Here is a 22,210-nt window from a genome sequence, read left to right as displayed (position 1 = left end):
TACGCTGCACAAAGCAACACGATCCGACAATAGCATTACTTACCTTATTTCCATCGCATCTGATGTGACGCTTGCGTTTGTGCGCAGCACGTCGGATTGCGCCGGAATCATCCATGGAGTTCTGCCCTTATGACCTGTATTAGTGGATTTACCATACAGACACAGTGGATGTGTTTTTGCATTTTTTCCTGAGCACATACATATCTGGATATTCTGCACCAGGAGTTTTTTTGTTCGTGCTTTTCCCACCGAATATATTTTCAAGCCTAGGCACTTTAATGGTTTGACACTGACAGGATTGCCACCAGGCGCAGGCTGGCAATCTGTCCATTTGGATAATGCCCGTTCGGCCACTGTTTATTGTTAAATTGGCGGGGAAAGTGGGAAGCTAAGAGTCGCCAAAGCAAAGCCACCAAATAGGAGCCGAGCCTGAACCGAAGCTGACGAATGGGAGCCTAAGTTAAACTACTGGGTTGCTATGTATGTAGTTCTATGTGTTCTTTGTATAAACCTGTTTATTGTACAATGCTGCAGAATATGTTGGTGCCACCCACTAGCAGCCACATTTCCATTAGCCATTTCCAGCCGGCCACAGGTTGAAGGGTTCACACTGGGGCTTTAGGCGTTTCTGCCTGCGTTCCTCTGTGATGTAACTCTCCTGCTTCCCACCTGGCACTGTGCCTCAATGAGTGCAACGCGATTTGGAAGAATGGGCTGCGTTTCTTACTGCGTGGAATGCAGACTAGATCCACTGCAGGGGGACACAGGCAGAAGGAAACTCCACAGAGAACATACTATAGAAGCCCAATTTTCAATTTGGGGACAGTACCGATAGGAGTGTATGTAAATGCAGATAAAACGGTGCCTTTACAAACAGTTAGTGGATTTGTTGTTGCTTCGATGTCCTTGAGTTCCATACATTTTTTTTTTAACAGACCCCCGTCTTACAGCAATGTCATTGTCCCCCAAAGGCCATAAAATTTGTTTCAAACGTGCAACAATTTGGGATTTTTCTGTTGCCTGTTGTATTTGTTGTGTGAATTTCTACCTGTCAGAATGGGGAAGTCAAGAAACAATGCTCTGGGCATATTCCAGAACTGCCTCTTAAATTTCACCATTTTCCAAGAAGGTACGTTATACTGTTCCTTCATTGAGTGCCAGAATACGCGGGCGTATATTTATCAGAGGGTGAAGTTAGAGGTTGCCACAGCCCAGAGTCCTCTACAGTGAAATTCCACCACTCTTCATTCATTTCTATGGGATTTTTAAGAGTATTTATCAATGGGTGAAAGTTCATCCTTCAATAAATACAGCTTTCAAAATCCCACAGAAATAAATGAAGAGTGGACTGTGGCAATCATTCTTTGATAAATTTACCCGCGGCCCCTTCCCATTTACTCGCAATCAGCCTTATGTAACAACGGCAACACCCAATTGGCGCATTCTGAGCACGTGACCCAATTGTATAACGAAGACCGCACAATACAAAATGCGTGACAAGAGGGCAGTGCGATTATTTTGCCCCCCCCCCCCATGGTTGACTGGCGGAAGGGGATCATGGGGGTCTTAAATGGAAGGAACTGATAACAAACTTCAACATTACAGAGACACTTCCTCACGGGCGCTGGGGTGGTTTCCAAGGGAACGGGCTTAGGCGGGGCACGTGTGAGGGGGAGCAGCGGCTGTCCAATGAGAGAGCGAAGACCGGGTTGTTTGTTGGTGGTTCATTCGGGAAAGTTACACAAGGTGGGGAGTGGGAGAGGTGGCGGTAAGCTGTGACCTCTTCGTTGCTTCCTACCCGGTCCCGCGCTAGGATTTCTTTAAAAGCACCCCGGGAGTAGCCTGTCAAACAGGGGGGCTTGGGCGTATCCTTGCCTTGTTCGTGTCCATGGAGCTGCTAACTGTCGGCGCTTCTTTCGCCTGCTTTCGGCTATTGAATTGGGAACTCCACAGGCTGGTGCCCCCTCCAAGCTCCGCGCTTCGCAATCCCTGGAAATGGAGGAACATTTGGACGTCCTTTGTGCACAGCCTGATTACTGGCAGCTGGGCGCTACTGGGGTGAGTCAGTGGTACAGTAGGAGCCGGGGCAGGGGCAGGCTTCATGGCTCTAGTTTGGGCTCAGTTCTCTGTTATGGGGATCCGATGTGGATAGTGGGTTCAAATGGATTCAGGTTAGTATGGCATCCATCAAGCTGCTGAGATGTCTGTCTGTCTGTCAGCTGGCTGTATGTCACACATGATGTACCACATGGGCAACTTCAGGGCGATATATGACTGCTGCATATGGGAAGGGTAGTTCTACATCAACATCTGGTTGTTTTGGGGAGATAACCCCCCCCCCCCCATGGTGGGACAGAGGTAGGAGAGGGGTACACCTTAGTTCTCAAGTAACAGTCATGGCAGAAACACCCCAAATTGCCTCTCAGAAACGCTCACTTTGATTATACACATTTACCGGAAGGGATTCCCTGATGTATGTAGGGTTGTTGCTGACTGTCTGCCTTTGTAAAACACTGTGACCTTCTGCAGTTAATTCTCTGCTTCCCCTTGACTCAGAAACAATGAAGGGAGTAGCAGTTAAGGGTCTTTTACTATACAGAGCATTTCCTGTTTTTTTTTTTTCCTTTAGAGCAGAGCCACAAGCTCATATTTAGGGCGATTTAGTTGCCCAGCTATAAATCGCCTCTTCTTCGGGGCGACTAATCTCCCCGAAACTGCCTCCCGCCGGCTAGAATGTAAATTGCTGGCGGGATGGCACTCGGAGCGCTTCATTTTACAAAGTCACCCAAAGCTTCCTTGTGAGGCAACTTCGGTCGACTTCGGAAAAGGAAGTGCGCCGATTGTCATCCCGCCGGCGATTTACATAGATTGTGATGACTTGCCTTTCTACAAACTTGAGCACCAATGTGCCTATGTTTTCAATATCTTGATAGAAAGGACCGGGAGATGTGGTAGACAGCTGCACGCTGGGCTAGTGCATGTCTTAATCCTGTATGGTAGGCCTCACCCTGCTCCTCGTGGCATTCTTCTGTGCTGTGGAATTTATTGTATATAAAATACCTGTGTTTCTTCTTCACTTGGTTTCAGGTTTTACCTGCACCCTGAGATGGCTGAGGATCTCATCTCCACACACTCCCTGCTCTCACGCAGCCTGGTTGCTGTGTCTATAGGTGAGTCATTAGCAAAATGTTCTTTTCTTCTTTATTTCACAGTTGTGCCTTTAAAAACTCCCTAATGCGGATTTTCATTTAAAGGATTAGTTCGCCCTTAGCTTTTTGCTTTTTGTATGCTATAGAATGTGATTTTCTTAGGACCTTTTAGGACCTTTTAGGTTGGTCTTCATTTTTTATGTTTTACAGTTTTTGGACTATTTGCGCTACTACTTTTTTCCAGCTTCCAGGAAAAGGTCACTGACCCCGACAGCAAAAAAAAAAAAATTGCTGTAAGGTTACAATTTTATTGCTGTTATTTTTATTACTTATCTTTCATTTCAGGGTAAAGTGGATGATAGCAACCAGTTAGCTGATACAACTCTAAACATAAACCATAGTAAAGGCGAACTACCCATTTAAACAAAACACTGTTTCAGACAATGTTATAAACATACTTACTTGGCCAATTGACTTGTTTGCAGTTGTTATTGATGCGCCAAGCTAATCGTCGCAACTGAGGCAATTAAACAAAACAATTGATGTGTCTATTAACAAATCAGTAGTGAAAACACACATTTTGCAGATAGCAAAATTACTTTGGAATTCAGTGTAAGAATGAAGCATTTTGGGGTAAAACACATGGCAAATCATACTGATACTTTGTACACAGTACCCTAGTGTTTAAAGCATTTTTCTACTCTTTCCTGATCTTTCTTTAATACCACAATACTCTGCCTGTTATCTGCCCCGTGACATCTCCCTACTGCATTTCCAGAAGTTCCACGCTGTATCATAAAACTTCTGTTTTCACAGCCCATCTGCCCTCTATTTGATAAAACCGTACTGTTGTTCATTGTCATACTCTATATTACATACAAAGACTGGACAAAGGCAAATTATATAAAACAGTTCACATACTACTGTATGTCAGTACTTCTCAAAACTCCTAACAAATACACATGTAAAGGGTTAGTTCACCTTTCTTCCTGTGATTGTGTAATACCAAGACTGAACTAAACACATTTTAAACTATATATATATATATATATATATATATATATATATATATATATATATATATATATATATATATATATATATATATATATATACATATTCTAATAAAATGTATTTTGCTCAACTAACATGATAGAAAAGGGTTTGGAATTATTTCTTAGGGTGACAGGTTCCCCTTTAAAGGCGAACTACCCCTTTATTTGTGACCAGGCAACAAGCAACATTTGTGGCAACTGGCAATTACTGTAACAAGTGTTTCTCGTTTTTCCATGGTTACGGTGAAGCTATAATCACCTATGTGGATGAAGCAAACCATATTTTGTGGGGATCTACTGCTGTGTATTGTACTCTGTTTCTGTATAGGTATTAAATATAACCTCATAAAGTCCCAGTATAGAGATAATTTGTGCTATAGCAATGATAGTCTGTGCGTCCTAAGAACAGAGAGAGATTCTTTCCATTACAGTTTATCATATATACACTTTTGCAATATCCCATGTACACAGAATTGTTTACTTTGCACATTAAAGAGCAGAATCATTTCTATTGGTGGGTGTCTGCCCCACAGAAACTGTATGTAAATAATTCTGTGTACATGGAATTTCAAATGATTGTCCAGATGTGTGTGTATGATAAACTGTTATGGAAAGAATCTCTCTATTTGATACCCTTTAGGTTTGGTATTTTGCTGAAATTTTGGTGAGTTGTCCATGTGCTTCTAAAATCATCCATGAATTTCTAAAATCTACCAAGTGATTTTTCTCTTCCAGGTTATTTTATTCATGACTTTTTGGACATGCTGCAGAATCAGAAGCTACATAAATCCTGGGAGCTGCTTTTTCATCACATTGTGGTAAGAAATCTACCCTGGCACTAGTGATGTGCAGGCCAGCCTGGTTCGGGTTGAGCTCTTCCTTCCTCTCTCCCTGCCCACAGCCTTCCTGTGCCGACTTCCTGTTCTGGCTTTGTCTATTTATAGATGTGTGCCTGCCAGCTCCGCCCCTTGGGTTACATCACAGATGCGGGTCAGGCACATGCCTATAAATAGAACTGTAGGACAGGTTAGGGTCGGGTGTCGATCGGCACACCCGCACATCACTACCTGGTACCCATGCATAAGCACCAGATGACTGTGAGGCAGACATTCACCAGTATAAATGATGTTGCTATTTACTGTCCAAAGTATACAGTTCTGTGTACTTGGGATTTCACAAAAGATTGCCAAGATGCACATATAGAAGTGTGTGTGTCGAGCAGAGATAAACTGAACTATAATTTTTGGAATGACTTCTGTAGTGGTAAATAGCATATTAAGTTAGTGTTAATGAGCAGGGCCACTGTTCTGTTTCAACTAACATCCTTCTAATAACATTTGAAATTGGTCAGAGAAGAAGCATTCAGTACAGTTTAAACCAGACTGTATCTGGCAGTAAATATCATAGGCATGTGAATATAGACGCCAGATCATAAAGTTATACATGTAGGCTACTGGTGAATACAATGGTACACAGGGTGTTTTGTGGTCGACTATGAATCTCGTTCCCTCACGGGTGACAAGTCACCAAAAACACTTAGCTTTACTTAATCACCTAATGCAAAATTGTCCTATCTTATTTATTTCATTGTACAAACATATGGAAGGGAGAAATACATAACAAGTCATGAGTGTTTTTATTGTTGATTTAAGTGATTTGTTATGGCACTAAGCTTTGACATGCTAGTGTGTAGCACAGATTTACAGATTGTGTATGTATATTGTTGCCAGTGACTACTTTTTCTAATGGCAGGAGATAACAATTGTGCTTGCACATGCAATTTCTTGCCCTGCAAACAGACAGCAAAACAATCACAACTGCCCCTTCATGAACTTAAACCATAATTTCCTGGACCAACAAGTTCATTTGTGGGTACAGTACAAAATTGCCTGATTTGCAGAGTACACTGGCAGGGTCTAGTTATCTGTAAAGGCATTTTAAAAGGGTTGTCCACAAACCTGCCAAGCTGTAAATTGCATGGTTGACAAAATCCTCTAAATTTAATCATGTACCATTGCTCTAGTACAGTGCTATGGAGGGCCTATAATGTAAGCCGTTGTTGACAACTCCCTGTTTTTAAACCACATCCACTTTAAACCGATCCCATGTTACCACAAAAACTTTTAAGATAGTATCCACAATAATGGTGCTAACACGCCAAAAAAACAAATGGTTTGTGCTCACTGCAGGGGTATCACTCATTCGAAAAATCAAAGTCATATTAAAACATACCCTTAAAAGGTTCACCTTTGAGTTAACTTTTAGTATAATGTAGAGAGTGATATTCGGAGACAATTTGCAAATGGTTTTCATTTTTTATTATTTGTAGTTTTTGAGTTATTTAGCTTTTTATTCAGCAGCTCTCAACTTTGCCATTTCAGCAATCTGGTTGCTAGGATGCTTATTACCCTAGCAACCATGCATTAATATAAACAAGAGACTGTGTAATATGAATAGGTGAGGGTCTAAAAAGAAGGGGTCAGTGACCCCCCATTGAAAAGCTGGAAAGTTTTAAAAGAAGACAATTTAATAAACTATAAAATAAATAATGACCAATTGAAAATTAACTTAGAATTGGCCATTCTATAACCAAAAGTTAAGGTGAACCACCCCTTTAAATCCAAATGCCTCCTCCCCTGTGGATAACAGCACCCCCCCCCAGCACATGATTAAATACCTTAGGGACCCCTAACAAACATTTCCAAATGCTAGAACAAACCCAACCAGGCTCAAGTCCCACAGGTAGAATAGGGCAGGCAGAGTATGGCACAGACAGGGAGCATAGGGCAAGCAGAGTATGGCACACAAGAAGCCTGGGACTGGCAGAGTATGGCACACACAGGGAGCAAAGGGCAGGCAGAGTATGGCGCACACTGGGAGCATAGGACAGGCACAATATGGCACACACAGCATAGGGAAGGCACAGTATGACACACACAAGGAGCATAGGGCAGGCAAAATACAGCAGGAGACAGGGAAGCCTATCAGGACCTCTACAGTGACACAATGCTGGTGTCCCTCCAGCAGTTTGTCTAAACTGTGAACAATGTGGGCACTTTCAATCAGTACAGGGATTTACAGGTTTGAACAATGCAGGGGGATTAAAGGTGTAAACAATGCAGGGCAGTTAATCTCTGTTGTGATACCTTTTAAAGTTTACACATGGTAAGCAGGCACAGTAGGCAGACTTTCATGTGGGGGGCCACACAAGGGGGGTTGCAGGCTGACAGTTGGACAGTACTGCCCTAGTAGTATTGTACTGGCACATGTACATGTAGTTAGGTACTATACTGACTATATTTTATACACACTGTTTATCTTCTGTGTAAACTCTTTTTTTTGTCCTATTCGTTTTGAATATATGCCTCATGACTACACAGCAGCTTACTTGTATAAACTATATTTGAGTTTCTGAAGCAAATGCACAGTTTGCACCAGTAAATGGTAATAGTACACATAAGCTCAAAAGTGTAGGGAGAACATTCCGGGCCCATACCCCAGGATAACTGTGCAATAGCAAGTCCATTGCAAGTCACTTTATGCTTTAGGGTGAGGGGTTGGGGGTGGATGGGAGGCTGGTCACTGTGGAGCTGCTACATCTCATATAGTCGCTATATTTCTGCTAAATGGCTGACCTGCATTGGCAAAATATTCCACATTTTTTCAGGCCTTTGAAGATAATTTCCTGCTCTACTCTCTGTGGCAGGATCTGTGCCTGACAGGAAGCAGAGCATAAATGTTATTTTGTATGCTCTTCCCAATAAATCACACAGTTTAATAGGTTCTCTGTTATCAAAGTTAATTTTTACTTGGTTCTGAGCAGTGTGTGACTGGGGGGCCCAGGCCCACCGGACCTGAAGCCTCAGGGGCCCCCAAACCATCCCCCAGCCCCAACCCCCTTCAGACCAATGTTCCCCCCACCGTGTCCACGCGCAGTTTCCTGCGGGTCAGAAGAAAACTGGGATCAGAGAGGGAGGTAAGCGCCATTGCTGGGAGCAGGTCTGGGACCACCCGGGTTTTTCCAGTGTCCCGCCAGTCCAGTCCAACCCTGGTTCTGAGTGTGAGATTTAAAGAGGTAGTTTAAGGGTTCACCTTTGAGTTAACTTTTAGTATGATGCAATTGGTTTTAATCTTTTATTATTTGTAGTTTTTGAGCTATTTAGCTTTTAATTCAGCAGCTCTCCAGTTTGCCATTTCAGCAATCTGGTTGCTGGGGTCAGAAATACCCTAGCAACCATGTAATTAAAAACCTATAAATAATGAATAGCTATTGAAAAGTTGCTTAGAATTGGCCAATGTATAACATACTTAGGGGGCTATTTATCAAAAGTCGAGTTTTAGAGTTACATGAGCTTTTTAAAAACTCAAATGAACTCACAACTTGAAAGGTTTCTGATTTAAGAAAAAACTCAAACGGAACAAACCTGAATCAGTAAATTCGGGGTTAACAATCGAGTTTTCCGCTGGGGAAAAAACCTGAATCGCTCAAATTATTTGAGTTTTTGATCGGATCCCTCCAAAAAAGGGAACCACTGCTGTTAAAGGGGGTCATTTATTATGATTTAGACCTTAATACTATAAGACTATTTACAGTTGGTCTTCATTTTTTTAAAATTTATTTACAATTCAGTTGTATAGTTCTCATGCTTGGAATTCTAACAACCGTCTGGTTGCTGGGACTTCATTACACTAGCCAACAGGCAGCATGTAAGTCAGAAAGCAAGATGAATAATAGGGGCTTAAACAGAAATATAAGCAATACAATTAAAGGAAACTGCACAGTCAATCTGTTTTTGGTTTCTGACCCCAACAACTAGAAAGCATTTTTAAGTTGCACAATAGGAAGAATTCATACTAAAATTTTAGGTGAACTTCCCCTTTAACATGCTTACTTTACTCTCTGACCTACTGTCAGCAAGTAGTGCTAGAGAAATAGTTTCCGCAGTGTGCTGTACCAGCAAGAACGTGCTTTCCATTCAATGGCATAATAGCGCTGGAATGACCCAGCGGAAGCAAAAAATACTTGTGGCATCTGCTTTTTACCGGTGTATGTGGAAAATGCCATATTTAGATATATATTTATTTTTTTAAGAACTGTCCTTCAAACATAGCCTATTTTTGCTAGCTGGGCCTGTTTTGCTCTCTTATTTTTTTTGTTCTATCAACAGGGGATACCATGCCATCAGTTACATTGTCTCAGTTGAAACAGCAGCCACCGCTTACTCAATTGTATTGAATTATGGGTTTGTTCTTTAGCTGCTTATTGCTCTGTCTGTCAGACATGGGAGTACCCTGGTATAGCCAGCAAGAAAGCCACATGAGATGTTGTTCTAAAATGTATTGTCATTATTAAAGGAAAACTATACCCCCAACAATGTAGGTCTCTATAAAAAATATATGGCATAAGACAACTCATATTTAAAACCCTACTTCATGTATATCATTTTCATAATAATATACTTTTTTAGTAGTATGTGCCATTGGCTAATCCTAATTAGAAAATTGCCATTTTAAAAAAAAAATAAGGTCCGTCCCCTGGGATCCTACGATTCACGGTGCACATAAACAAACCATACATGTTAGATCACATGAGCCAATTCACAGGCAGAGTTCTGTCTTTTGCTTCAACACTTCTTCCTGTTACAGTCAGCGTTGTAGTATTTCTGGTCAGGTGATCTCTGAGGCAACACACAGACCATCACGAAATGATTGTTCAAGGCTAGAGATGTAAAAGGGCAAGTTTTACTTAAATATATATTCCATTTTGGTAAGATTATTAAATATGCCACTTAATAGGATATAAACTGTTACTTAAGTATTCATTTTGGAGGTATAGTTTTCCTTTAAGGGGACATAAAAGAATAAAATGTTTCTATGGGACCATTGTCAGATTTTGGTGACTGTGTATTATTGGCCTTCATTTTCTAATTCCCAAACAGATATATTAAGTCACCTCTAATTTGGGGGGGGGGTCTTAACCCCTTGCTCACCCAGTTACTGACAGTGACAGCTAAGTCACCCCCTGTTGTAAAGCATAGAAGTTGCACCCAGAACTCTCAGAACCACGATCTGTTTGTGTTATCTGGGCGGTTTGGGGTTGAGTTGGGGGTGGAGCAGGCATAGCCAGGCAGATTTAGATCCTTTAAGATGCAGGTTGGCGACTGCTAAAGGCCAGTTTCTTGCATTGCTACAAGCAATATAGTTAGTTAGCCAAAAATGTAATGTATAAAGGCTGGAGTGACTGGATGTCTAACATAACAGAACACAACTTTCTGCTTTTCAGCTCTCTAACTCTGTTAGTCAGCGACTTGAAGGGGGGTCACATGGGACATAAATGTTTATTGAGTTTACAATTGATCCTTGCATTCAGCTCAGAAGCTCAAACTGTTCTGACCCATGTGCCCCCCCCAAGTCACTGACTGGTTACTGCCTGGTAACCAATCAGTGGAAATCAAGAGAGAGCTGAAAATCAGGAAGTAGTGTTCTGGCTATTATGTTACATCCAGTCACTCCAGCCTTTATAAATTACATTTTTGGCTAACTATATTAGAATTTTGCACAGCCTATCTATTTACCCAGTTTTTATTTTTACACTGAACTGTTCCTTTAAAGAGTTTGTTGTTGCTTTTGATTTCTAAGCAGCACAAGGCTGGAGGAATCTCAGTGCTTTCTCACTGTGGCTGCAGCACTCAGCTGCCTGACAGATGGCTGGGAATTAAATCTGCAGTGTGACAAGTTCAAATGGTGGGTGTGAATCCTTCTAATTAGCCCCTGTCTGCTAATTTGGCCTATAATCTGCTGCCCACACTGTGATTATCATTATCTTTTATATAGTGCCAACATTTTCCACTATTAACACTCTTCAGAGATCATACATCAGTCCCTGCACCAGTGGAGCTTACAGTTCCCCGTCACATTCACACACATACACACTGGGTTAGTTTTATCAGAGGCCAACTCATCTGCCTTTACATTTTGGGATGGTAGGAAGAACTTTGTGCAGTGGTGCAGGACATGGACATGATTTTTCTCTGCACTGAACAGCCAGAAAAAGAAACAGTTTCTCACTTAATTGGCTTTTAGCAGAGAGCACAGAACAACTAACAGGTGCAAATAAGATACTTTGTAACAATTTTGAGACACAAAAACCAGTTTGGAGAAATATTTTCAAACTTTCATAACCTGCCAAATTTTGTAAAATGAACATGGTAATTAGGGAGGTGTGGCTACATAAAGGATGTGGTCAAAAAATTTGCTGCACTACATGCGAAAAAAAAAAAATTGCCCCTCCTTTTTACTTCCAAAATGTTGGGAGGTATGTTCAGACCCTCTCCTATTCATATTCCAGTCTCTTATTCAAATCAGTGCATGGTTGCTAGGGTAATTTGGACCCTATCTACCAGATTGCTTAAAATGCAAATTTACAGGAAAACTATACCCCTCAAACAATGTAGGTCTCTATTAAAAGATACTGAGTAAAACAGCTCATGTGTAAAACCCTGCTTCATGTAAATGAACCATTATCATAATAATATACTTTTTTAGTAGTATGTGCCATTGGGTAATCATAAATAGAAAATTGCCATTTTAAAAAATAAGGGCCGCCCCCTGAGATCGTACGATTCACTGTGCACACATACAAACCACATGTTAGGTCACATGAGCCAATTAACAGACAGAGTTCTGCCTTTTGCTTCCTCACTTCTTCCTGTTACAGTTAGTGTTGTAGTATTTCTGGTCAGGTGATCTCTGAGGCAGCACAGATAGAGTCACGAAATGGTGGTTCAAGGCAAGAGATGTAAAAGGGCAATATTTATGTAAATATATATTCCAGTTTGGTAAGATTCTTTAATATGTCATTCAATTTGATATAAACTATCTGTTGCTTAAGTATTCATTTTGGGGGTATAGTTTTCCTTTAAGAGCTGCTGAATAAAAGCTAAATAACTCAAAAACCTTAAATAATAAAAATGAAACGCAATTACAAATTGTCTCAGAATATCACTCTCTACATCAGTGATCCCCAACCAGTAGCTCGTGAGCAACATGTATACACTGGGCTCATGTGTAGGGCAATATAACAACTCTATTTTATTTTATGAAGGTTTCCCGGGCTTGTGTAATGTATTTGCTGCAACATATACGTCCATTGAACTTTAACTTCCCGCCATATGCAAATTTGGCAACGCTAGCGCAACTTCACCAGCGTTTGGCGCCCTGGACGTAACTTCAGATTTTAGTGAATTTGCGTTGTCCTGGTGAATCTACACCTGGCAATGTGTTGCGCTGTGAGCGAAGCCGTCACTGGCGAATTTTCGGAGGTTAGTGAATTTGCCCCACAGCAGTTAAAACAATATGGGGCCTGTTTATTTATTGTGTGGTTAAAAAAAACAAAAACCGCATTCAAATTCCCCTGCTAATGACAGCTACAAAATAGGTATACTTATCAAGCTTTGTACCGATTTCCAGTGATCGCATACAAATCCAGTATTATTATAAGCAGCCATGGGAAAATATGATGTTCATCCATCGTGGCTTTTTAAACTACTTTTCCTAGAACGACTTATGGCAGAACTTACCTGCTGCTTTAACTTTCCACATTGACTTGAATGGGGGGGGGGTATGTGTGTGTCTGTGTGTACCTTTATTATTAGATTGTGTGTGTGTGTCTGTCTATCTCCAAAAGCCCTTCATTAGACAGTTTATGGTTTTATCTTGTTCTAAATTCTCCTGATCGCCACTCCCTTAATCTTTCCAAGAAAGGGATGTTTTGAGAAATTATTTGTGTGACCTTTCTTTTCCCTTAAATTTCACCATCTTATGCTTTTAAGGAAGGGTGTGTCTTCATTTTAATTGATTAAATAAGTCTTTCCTAAGGCCATGCATTTTCTCAGCAGGAGAAGCAGTTGTTTAATACTAATTGGTCAGTATAGTATTCTTGTAATATCTTTTCATTTTGAATGTACATTCACTAAAGTGGCCGTCGCTAGCAAAAATTGGTCAGGAATCCAATCCGCAGGGACATCACCAATTTACTAACAGATGTAAAGGGCAATTTGTTAACGAAAGAGACCAAGGTTTTGCACCCTTTTGCCAGGTGCATTTTCCCTCAGGCGAACAATCGTTAATCCGCAAATTTGCTACCCCTTTCACCAGATTTTTCTTCACAAACTTAAACTGGTGAACTGATAACACAAGCTACATGCTCCTCAATCTTATGTCAGTGACATCATATCCTGTATGCCGAAGTGTTAGAAAAATGATTAAAAAAAGCTGGGCTGGGATTGTATTTAAAAGTTGTGACTTTAAAAAAAAAATGTTTACATTTTTTTTTTTTAACCATTTGAGGGGCATGCCACGTTTTTTTTTTTTTTCAGATTGGGCTCATGTCTAAGACTTTAGAGGATCTCTTTTGTGTTTATTTTGATTCCTTGGACATTTTTAATAATAAGTGGCCACTTCCAGCAATTTCCCCAACAGCATTAATAAAGACATATATACGACCTATACGTACCCACCCAATTCTAATTTATGTAAGTTGTAAGCCTAAGTGTATTCGTGAAGTTTCGCTATGCAGAAATAAACGTTCGGGAAAGTTTGCTATGAAATGCACTGATAAATGAATGCAAGCAAAACTACGCCAGTGTTCGGCTGCCGAGAGACAACTTTGCATTTTAGTGAATTTCTGTAGTGGTAGGGAATTTCTGCCTGGCAAAGTGTGATGATGACTTCACAGGCTAAAATGTGCCTTTTTAGTGAATTTACCCCCAAGAGTTTTACCAGCTTTTATTTAAAAAACAAAACCTTACCAGTTTTATCAGGAAAAGCTCTGAACAGATCCTGCCTCCTGTGTTCTGAAAAGGTTACTTTGACACTGGCACAAGACCAGCCATTAATTGGCAGGGTAGAACTTGTCAAAAGGCAGCTGATGTGGATAGCCACCACGTGATACTGTCTTGGCAAGGCCTGCTCAGTGGCACATGGCTTCATTATGCACACTTTGAAATCTCCACTCATTCAGAACCATCATTCTGTCCTACTTGGCAACATCATCAGACACTTGAAGGCATATGTTCCTGGGCAGGGACTGTAAGGGGTGCCTATGACCAAGCAGACTTTTTGTTGCCTTATATCAGTCTACATACCATCTTTGGTATTCATGAGGGATGGTTTCAAGTCTACGGGCATGTAAATTGGCTCCTGATGAAACTACCCATAGTGCAAGTGTGCTGTATGAATGTGATAGGGCTCTAATGTAATAAACTGTCTAAAGTTTACAACTTGTCTAGTAACCCACTGCAACCAACCATCGGGTAGCATTTGATGATCATTTTTTTTTTTTTTTACATTTTTGTCATTGGTTCCTATGGGTGACTAGATGCAGTCAAACTTTAGACATTTAAGTACATCGCTCCATCTGATTGTAAGGAGCACTAAGGCATAAATCTGAATAGAGAACGGTTGCTGTAAAGCTCAGGGTAGTATGGCAGCACTATATATATATATATATACTTAAAGGATTATATGTTTAGACTGGACTGAACTATGATAAAACCACAATGGAATATGTTGTAAAGGTTTAAAAAAATGCTGCTTGCATAATTCAAGAGCCATTTGAAGTTAGTAACATTATAATTTAGTGTCGGAGCACTGACCTGGGAAAATAGCAATTTAATTCTCTGGGGTATGAACATATTACACACACACACACACACACACACCCACACACACTTACTGAAAAAGCCTTTACTTGTCCTTAGATTTCCCCAACAGTAGAATATCAATGTATGTGGTATATCCTATGCCAGGGCTGTCCAACTGGCACCCCCGCATCTGTGGCCCCCCAGATGCTGTGTCTGCTTACCATATGTAAACTTTAAAAGGTATCACTACAGAGGTAAACTGGCCCCTGCATTGTTTAAACTTTAAATTCAGACTAATACTCTGTATTGTTCGCACCTGTGATCCCCCTGCATTGTTCACACTTGTGACACCTCTATTGTTCATCCCTAAAGCCTTGTACTGTTCACTCCTGAGATCCAGACTGAAACTGCCCACATTGTTCACCTGTTCACACCTTATTGAAAATGCTAATGGGGCACCAGCACTGTGTCACTATATGTAGTACATTTTAGACTAGCTTTCCTTGTCTCCTGCTCCGTTCTGCCTTCCCTCCCTGCAGGGCCAGAACTAGAGGCAGGCAGAGTAGGCGCCCGCACAATCATGGGGGGGGGGGTTCACACTTTTAAGGGAAATTTCCTTCCTTTCTTTCTTTTTTTAAACCCTGATTGCTTGGCCTTTAATAGTTTTTCAACTTTATAAACTCCCCAGCTCCCTTTTGGCAGCTGCGGGCACAGGTACATATTTGTGGGCAATATCTTGGCTGCTACTTGCATAGGTAAATAGTGTGTATTATTTGGCTGATGCTGGCACAGGTACAGATTGGGGGCAATATAAGGGATTGGCTGCTGCTGGCTCAGGTACATGGGGCAATATGGTGGCTGCTGGCACAGGTACACAGATGTTTGAGGGCAATATGATGGATTTTTGGCTACTGCTGTAACAGATACAAATTGGGGCAATATGATGGATTCTTTTGGTTGCCGCTGGCATAGGTACAGATTGGGGGTAAAAATATGATGGATGTTTTGTCTTATGCTGGCACAGGTACAGATTGGGGCTGGGGGCAACCTGAGGGATTGACTGCCATTGGCATAGGTACAAATGGAGGCAAATATGATAGGTGCTGGCACAGGTACAGGGGGCTATATGATTGGTAAGGTGGGAAATGGTAATGCAGGACTGGGTGGGGGGGCACTGATTGAAGCCCTTGCCTAGGGTGCAAAAATACCTTGGCCTGGCCCTGCCTCCCTGTGTGTGCCATTCTCTGCTTGCCCAGTGCTGCTTGGGCGCAGGGCCGGAACTAGGGGTAGGCAGAGTAGGCACATGCCTAGGGCGCAAAGCTTGGGGGGCGCCAGGCATGTACCTTCCACTACTGCCTACCCCAGTCCGGGCCTCTGAATCCGGCTTGCTGCTGTTGCCGAGTGAATGCTATGCCGAATGACGCATGTATCAGTACGCATGCGCGCGCTCACGGTGAGGGGAGGTGGTGACGCTGCGTGCGTTTGCGTATGCGTGCAATCTCATGTAGGCGCACATGCGCGCTGATGTGGTCGCTCGCGGCGGAGGGCCGATGTGGCCAGCTGGGTTGCCTGGGGCGCCCAGCTGGCCTGGCCCGGCCCTGCTTGGGCGTTCCATTCTCTGATTGCCCTATGCTACCTGTGGAATGTAAGCCTGTTAGGGGTTTGTTCTTGGAGTTATTAGCATTTGGAAATTGTTATTGAGGGCCCCTAAGGTGTTTAATCATGTGTTGGGGGGGTTGTTGTATTATCCACAGGGGAGGATGAGGCGTATGGATTTAAAGGTATGATTTTAACATGACTTCAAATATGATTAATGAAGTATTTGCCTGCAGTGAGCACCAGCCATTTGGTTTTTTGGTGTGCTACCACTGTTAAGGTGGATATGATCTTAAAAGTTCTTGTGGTAATATGGGTGTGGTTTACAGTGGGTGTGGTTTAAAAGGGGGAGTGTCCAACACTGACTTCCATTATCGGCCCTCCTCCACATAGGCCAGTAAAATTCTGGCCCTCGGTACCACAGAACTTGGACAGCACTGTCCTATGCTGTACTATCCCCTTTCTGCATCCATTTATTGTCTTGACACAACTTTGTAGATTCTAATGGTGTTTTATTAGAGGGGTGATTCACATTTTAAGTCAATGTAAAGGTGCATAACTCCTTTATTGAGATGTTATTTCACAAATTCTTTTCATGTCTGCTGTAACACTACTAAAAACTTCCTTTGGTACTTATGCAGAAGTAAACTTGGAGGTTAAATGAAATTTGGTACCCCATCATTATGTCATATAAATTGTTTTATTGTGTTTTTTTTTTTATAGGTTATTACATGCTTTGGAATCTCGGGGATCCTCCGTCGCTATGTTGGTTTTGCAGTGGTTGCATTGCTGGTAGAAATCAACTCCATCTTCCTACATCTACGGCAAATCCTGCTCATGGCCAATTTGTTGAAGACCACCTTCTACAGAGTAAACAGCCTGCTGAATTTGGGCACTTATGTTATCTTCAGAATCAGCACTTTGGCCTGGATGACCAGGTGGCTGGTGCTAAATAGAGACAATATACCACTTCTAATCTACACCATCGGCAGTGTGGGAATGGCCATCATGACTGTGATGAACATCATCCTATTCTGTCGTCTTTTGCGCAGTGACTTTCTTAAGTCTGCCCAGGATCCCCAGTGTGAGAAAGAAAAGTGAATCCGTGAAAGTCAGGCCTTTGCTTGTTTTTAACCAAGAACCAATTATGGTTTTCATACAAAGGCTTCCTCAGGATTGACATCAAAAACCTAATCACAAAGAAATTCCATTGCCGAGTTTACATGGTAACCTTTTGGAAGCTTTCTTGGTGGACCTTCTACCCCATTTCATTTCCTTCTAGCTGAACCTTCCTAAGGTTTGAAATCAACAAGCTACTTACAAAAAATCATTCCTGAGCTTTGGCAGTGGCTCTCCCCCTTTCTTTTATTTAGACAGAGATCCAGTTTTTCTTCAAAGCAAATGAGTCACATCTTAATCTCTAGAAACGTATGATTTTTTTTTTTTCCCCCCAGCATTAAAGCACTTACGGTAGGTTCTGCTATTGTGAGCATATTGTTGACGGCACTTTGTTTTTTCAACAAAGGGACAATTCAACATCAGGTAGCTGCAAAATGAGTGTTCTCCCACACATTTACACTTTAGCAGAATGTCTAACATCAACAATTTAGCAACTCACATTGTGACTGGATCTGGCTCTTTACAAAGTCTTAATGAGGCTGGACCTCATTGTCTTGAATAAGTGAGAGTAGATTTGCTGCTAAAGCCACTTTGATACAATGCAGGTCTTGTTCTCTACCTGAGATTAGAGCATTTATACTGACTTTTCTTGATCTTTAGATCTTATCTCTATTCTCTAAACAGATTAGAGTGAGTATGTTGTACCTATGTGAACCAGTACAAGGGTACTGTTAATGTGAAATTGTACCATATCTGTCATCTTACAGGGAAAAATATCTGTTGTATCACTGAAAAATGTTAGAATCGATACCCCTGAAAAGAAGGGTAGATTATATAGATGATCAACTATCTGGCCTTTTAGTGTTAAATTTCCCTTTTGCCATACGGTAGCTCTCTCCTTATAAACACAAATATGCAGCATTTTTTTTACATTTCTTTTAATTTCTTTATTAATTTTCCCAGGGGCATAATTGCAGTTACTCTATTTGTTCCGTGATACAAGCTTGCACACTTTGGTAGAACTTAATTGATATGGCTTGTGCATGAATTTCTTACAGTTTACAGAATACTCCTTGCACTCATCATTACACTCAGGGGCAGATTTATCAAGGGTTGATTAGTAAATTCAGATTTCTGAGTTTTAAAAAAAATTCGAATTTTGAGATTTATCACTCCTTGACATGGAAACAGTCCTAATTCGAATATCCGCCACCTAAAACCTGCCGAGTTGTACAAGTCAATGCAGAGGTCCATTGAGCCATTTGGAGATGTTAATAGCCTTCTGAAATTTGAGTTTTTTTCGGGAGAAAAATTAGATTTGTATAAATCAAATACGATTCAAATTTTCGCGTTGGAATTATTTGATTGAATATTTAACATTCTAATTTTTTCTTAAATAACCTCCCAGTCGAATTGTGAATATATATATTCGAATCAAAAAAATTCAGATAAATTCGACCTTTGATAAATGAGCCTCCCAGTGTGGGTTCCTGAAGCTGGCCATTTATTCCGATCTGGTCTGATCATCTGGGCATGTATGGCCAGTTGAGGGGCTGTTTAGACTGATAATTCTGCCAAGCTTTATCTCTCCTAAAGAAACATTTCTGTTTGTTTAGGCGGAACAGCAGAAACATACGTGTGTATGACCCATCGTACTGTATCTGCCTGTTTAGTTTATAGTCCAGTTAGTTGGAGTTTTGTATTGGTCAGCCCATATGCTATTCTGCATATATATCTGAAAGAAAGCTAATGTATAAGTTCCTATTTATTAAATGGTACAATGTACTGTTATAAGCAATTGCATATCTAAACATTTGCTCTCCTTTAAAGGAGAAGGAAAGCTCCAAGACAGTTTATTGCCAACACATCAGCCACAATAGTGCAAGCTAGAACACTATATTTATTCTGCAGAATGATTTACCATACCTGAGTAAACATCTCTAGACATTGTCTCTGTTTGTTTAGGATAGAAGCTGCCATATAAGCTTGGTGTGACATCACTTCCAACCTGAGTCTCCCCCTGCTCGCTTACAGCTCTGAGCTCAGGTTACAGCAGGGGTGGGAGGAGGGAGTGGGAGAGGAGCAAACTGAGCATGCTCAAGCCCTGCCCTGGAGGTTTATGCTGAAAACAGGAAGTCTGATACAGAAGCCCATGTGTACACAATACAAGGAAAAAAATGCTGTGTTTCTTTTGACAGAGGACTCAGAGCACCATTACTTTGAGGGTTAACTGGTGTATTTATATAGACCTTTCTGATAAAGCTTACTTAATTTTAGCCTTTCCTTCTCCTTTAAGCAGCTCGTTTCAGTGCTTGACTCTTAGTTATTGGTCTTGGTTTTTATATAATCCCTGGCACCTCCTTTAGATGCAGCATGAATTCTTGGGAGTATCGGGAATTTCTCACTTTTTATTTTATACCAACTTGAATTAATGCTTTGCAGAGGGCAGGTGTCACCCAGGCTGTTTTCTTGGCCAAGAAATGTCTCTGACTGGCCTGCCCTGGGAAAATGTTGTAACATTTGCAGTCCTACCTCTATAAAAACGGTGCTATAATCTTCAGTCGCTTACCCTGAGGAGCAGTCTAAAGAACAAGTAAGGTATTGCCCCCTTTTAATGTGTATACACATTTTTGGAAGGTCTCTACCTTTATATATATATATATATATATATATATATATATATATGTGTGTGTGTGTCTATTGTATCATCTGTTCTCTCTCTTTAACGTGGCTACCTCAGATGTTCCCAACCTACACTGTTGGTTTATCTTGCTGCGTGGCTTACTGTGAGGCATATTTAAGCAGAGCTGAAAGAAAACATTCTCCCGCACATTAGTAGGATGTCTAATTCTGGCCTTTCAGCTCTTCCCGTCAAACATAATTGGATTTTTCCATCAGTGAGAGTGCTAGGCCCGGGCTGCCTTCACTTGATACAATGAGACGAGGCTGTGACATTGATGCACTATAGTGAGAGTTATTTACTTAGTTTTAAGACATGATTGCACTTTTTTTGTGGAATATTTTGTGGATTTAGAAAGGAAACCATATCCAAGCTGTGCAACAAACAGGACTCAGAATGGAAATAATTCAGAAACTAACCATCTGGCAAAATATATAGTGAATAAAGTACCCCCTCTTGTAAAATATAAGGATATTATAAGTTACCAAGGAGTTTCATGACCATATAAAAACACGAGGCCTCATATTTTACAACTGGGGATACTTTATTTATTATAATACCCACGTTTCAGTGAGTCATGTGACAGAAATGACATCAGAACTCACCGTTTATAACTGATGACATCAGAACTCACCGTTTATAAGGATATAATTTACAAGATATTTATTGCTTTTGTGTATCATATATATATATATATATATATATATATATATATATATATATATATATATATATATATATATATATACACACACACACAAACACATAAATACACAGAATATAGTAATACATTAGAGGGCACATTTGTGTTTTACTCTTAACATATGATTTAAACAATTAGCGAATTTACAAATCTAGACTTTAAGCATATAATGAAGGACTAGAGGGGCTGAGAGACGCAAATGCACTCCATGCCCCAGTTCCATACAGTGGAACCCCGCAGGCATTCAGACACAGCGATAGTTGCCTTGAAAATGCATTCTTTTGTGTATTTGGCCCAACCTCTGCTCTGTATTGCTGCTTGTGGTTCAGATGAATGGAGCTGGGGAACAGAGAAGATCCGCTACTCTCAGCCTGAAAAAAAGACTGAGAGTAGTGTTGCCAACACTCTGGGGCAAATTTATCAAGGGTTGAATTTTCAAACTTTTTTATGGTCAAAACTGTTAAATTCGACTATGGAGTTATTCAAATTCGATTAGAGTTTTAAAAAAAATGGATTTTTGAGATTTATCATACTCTGGCCCTTAAAGAAATCAAATTTGACTATTCGCCACCTAAAACTTGCCGAATTGCTGTTTTAATTCAATAAGTCCATAGATCAATTTGGAATTGTTTGCAGCCTTTCTGACATTCAAAGTTTTTTTGGAGAAAAAACTCTTAAATTTAGTTTTTTAAATTAAATTCAAATTCGATTCCAGTTTTCTGGTCGATTTAGTTCATCCGAGTTTGAAAAATGTAATTTTTCAAATAAATTTTGATTGGTCGAATTTATGGGAGTTTAGGGAAGTTTTTAAAAATCACATGAATTCGAAAATTTAACCTTTGATAAATGTGCCACTCGGTGTGTCCTTGGCCTTAGAATAGAGTGACCCTGTAAAACAAGACTTGGCTTTTGTTTGTTATTTCCTTCAGTTTACTCCAATTCAGAACTACTAAGGGGGTTATTTATCAAAGGTCGAGTTGTGTTTTTCCCAAAATATTTGAGTTTTGAGGGTAGTTTCAGTAAAACTTAAATTTTTTTCGGGATAAAAAAAAATCGACTTTTTCGAAATTTTTTATGCCATGAAACTGCATAAAGCCCAAATCCGAAAAATACTCCAGCTAAAACCTGACAAGGTCATGTAGAAGTCAATGGTAGAGGTCCCTTGAACCATTTGAAGTTTTTTTTATCCTTCATGATTTTCAGGTTTTTGTTCAGTGGTTAATTTGAGCCTTTTTTTCTACAAAAACTGAATCAGTTCATGTGTT

General features: G+C 40.5%; 1 protein-coding gene across 1 annotated transcript; it reads left to right on the top strand.

Moving 5' to 3' along the window:
* Positions 1-1,512: 1,512 nt before the first annotated feature.
* Positions 1,513-18,771, top strand: tlcd2.L (TLC domain containing 2 L homeolog). Its single transcript, XM_018246271.2, has 4 exons — positions 1,513-2,058; positions 3,088-3,170; positions 4,940-5,022; positions 17,167-18,771. Exons 1-4 carry the CDS (start codon positions 1,889-1,891, stop codon positions 17,542-17,544), a joined length of 714 nt encoding a protein of 237 aa, XP_018101760.1. The 5' UTR covers positions 1,513-1,888; the 3' UTR covers positions 17,545-18,771.
* Positions 18,772-22,210: the final 3,439 nt, after the last annotated feature.

This window comes from Xenopus laevis, chromosome 2L (genome assembly GCF_017654675.1).
Source record: "Xenopus laevis strain J_2021 chromosome 2L, Xenopus_laevis_v10.1, whole genome shotgun sequence".
Taxonomy (NCBI): domain Eukaryota; kingdom Metazoa; phylum Chordata; class Amphibia; order Anura; family Pipidae; genus Xenopus; species Xenopus laevis.
Note: the sequence above shows the minus strand (reverse complement) of the source record. Positions and strands in the feature narration are given on the sequence as shown.

Excerpts from the sequence above, each read along its gene's own strand:
- tlcd2.L (XM_018246271.2), top strand. The coding sequence starts at position 1,889 with ATGGAGCTGCTAACTGTCGGCGCTTCTTTCGCCTGCTTTCGGCTATTG. Across the intron at positions 2,059-3,087 it reads GGCAGCTGGGCGCTACTGGG|GTTTTACCTGCACCCTGAGA; the intron begins GTGAGTCAGTGG and ends ACTTGGTTTCAG. Across the intron at positions 5,023-17,166 it reads TGCTTTTTCATCACATTGTG|GTTATTACATGCTTTGGAAT; the intron begins GTAAGAAATCTA and ends TTTTTTTTATAG.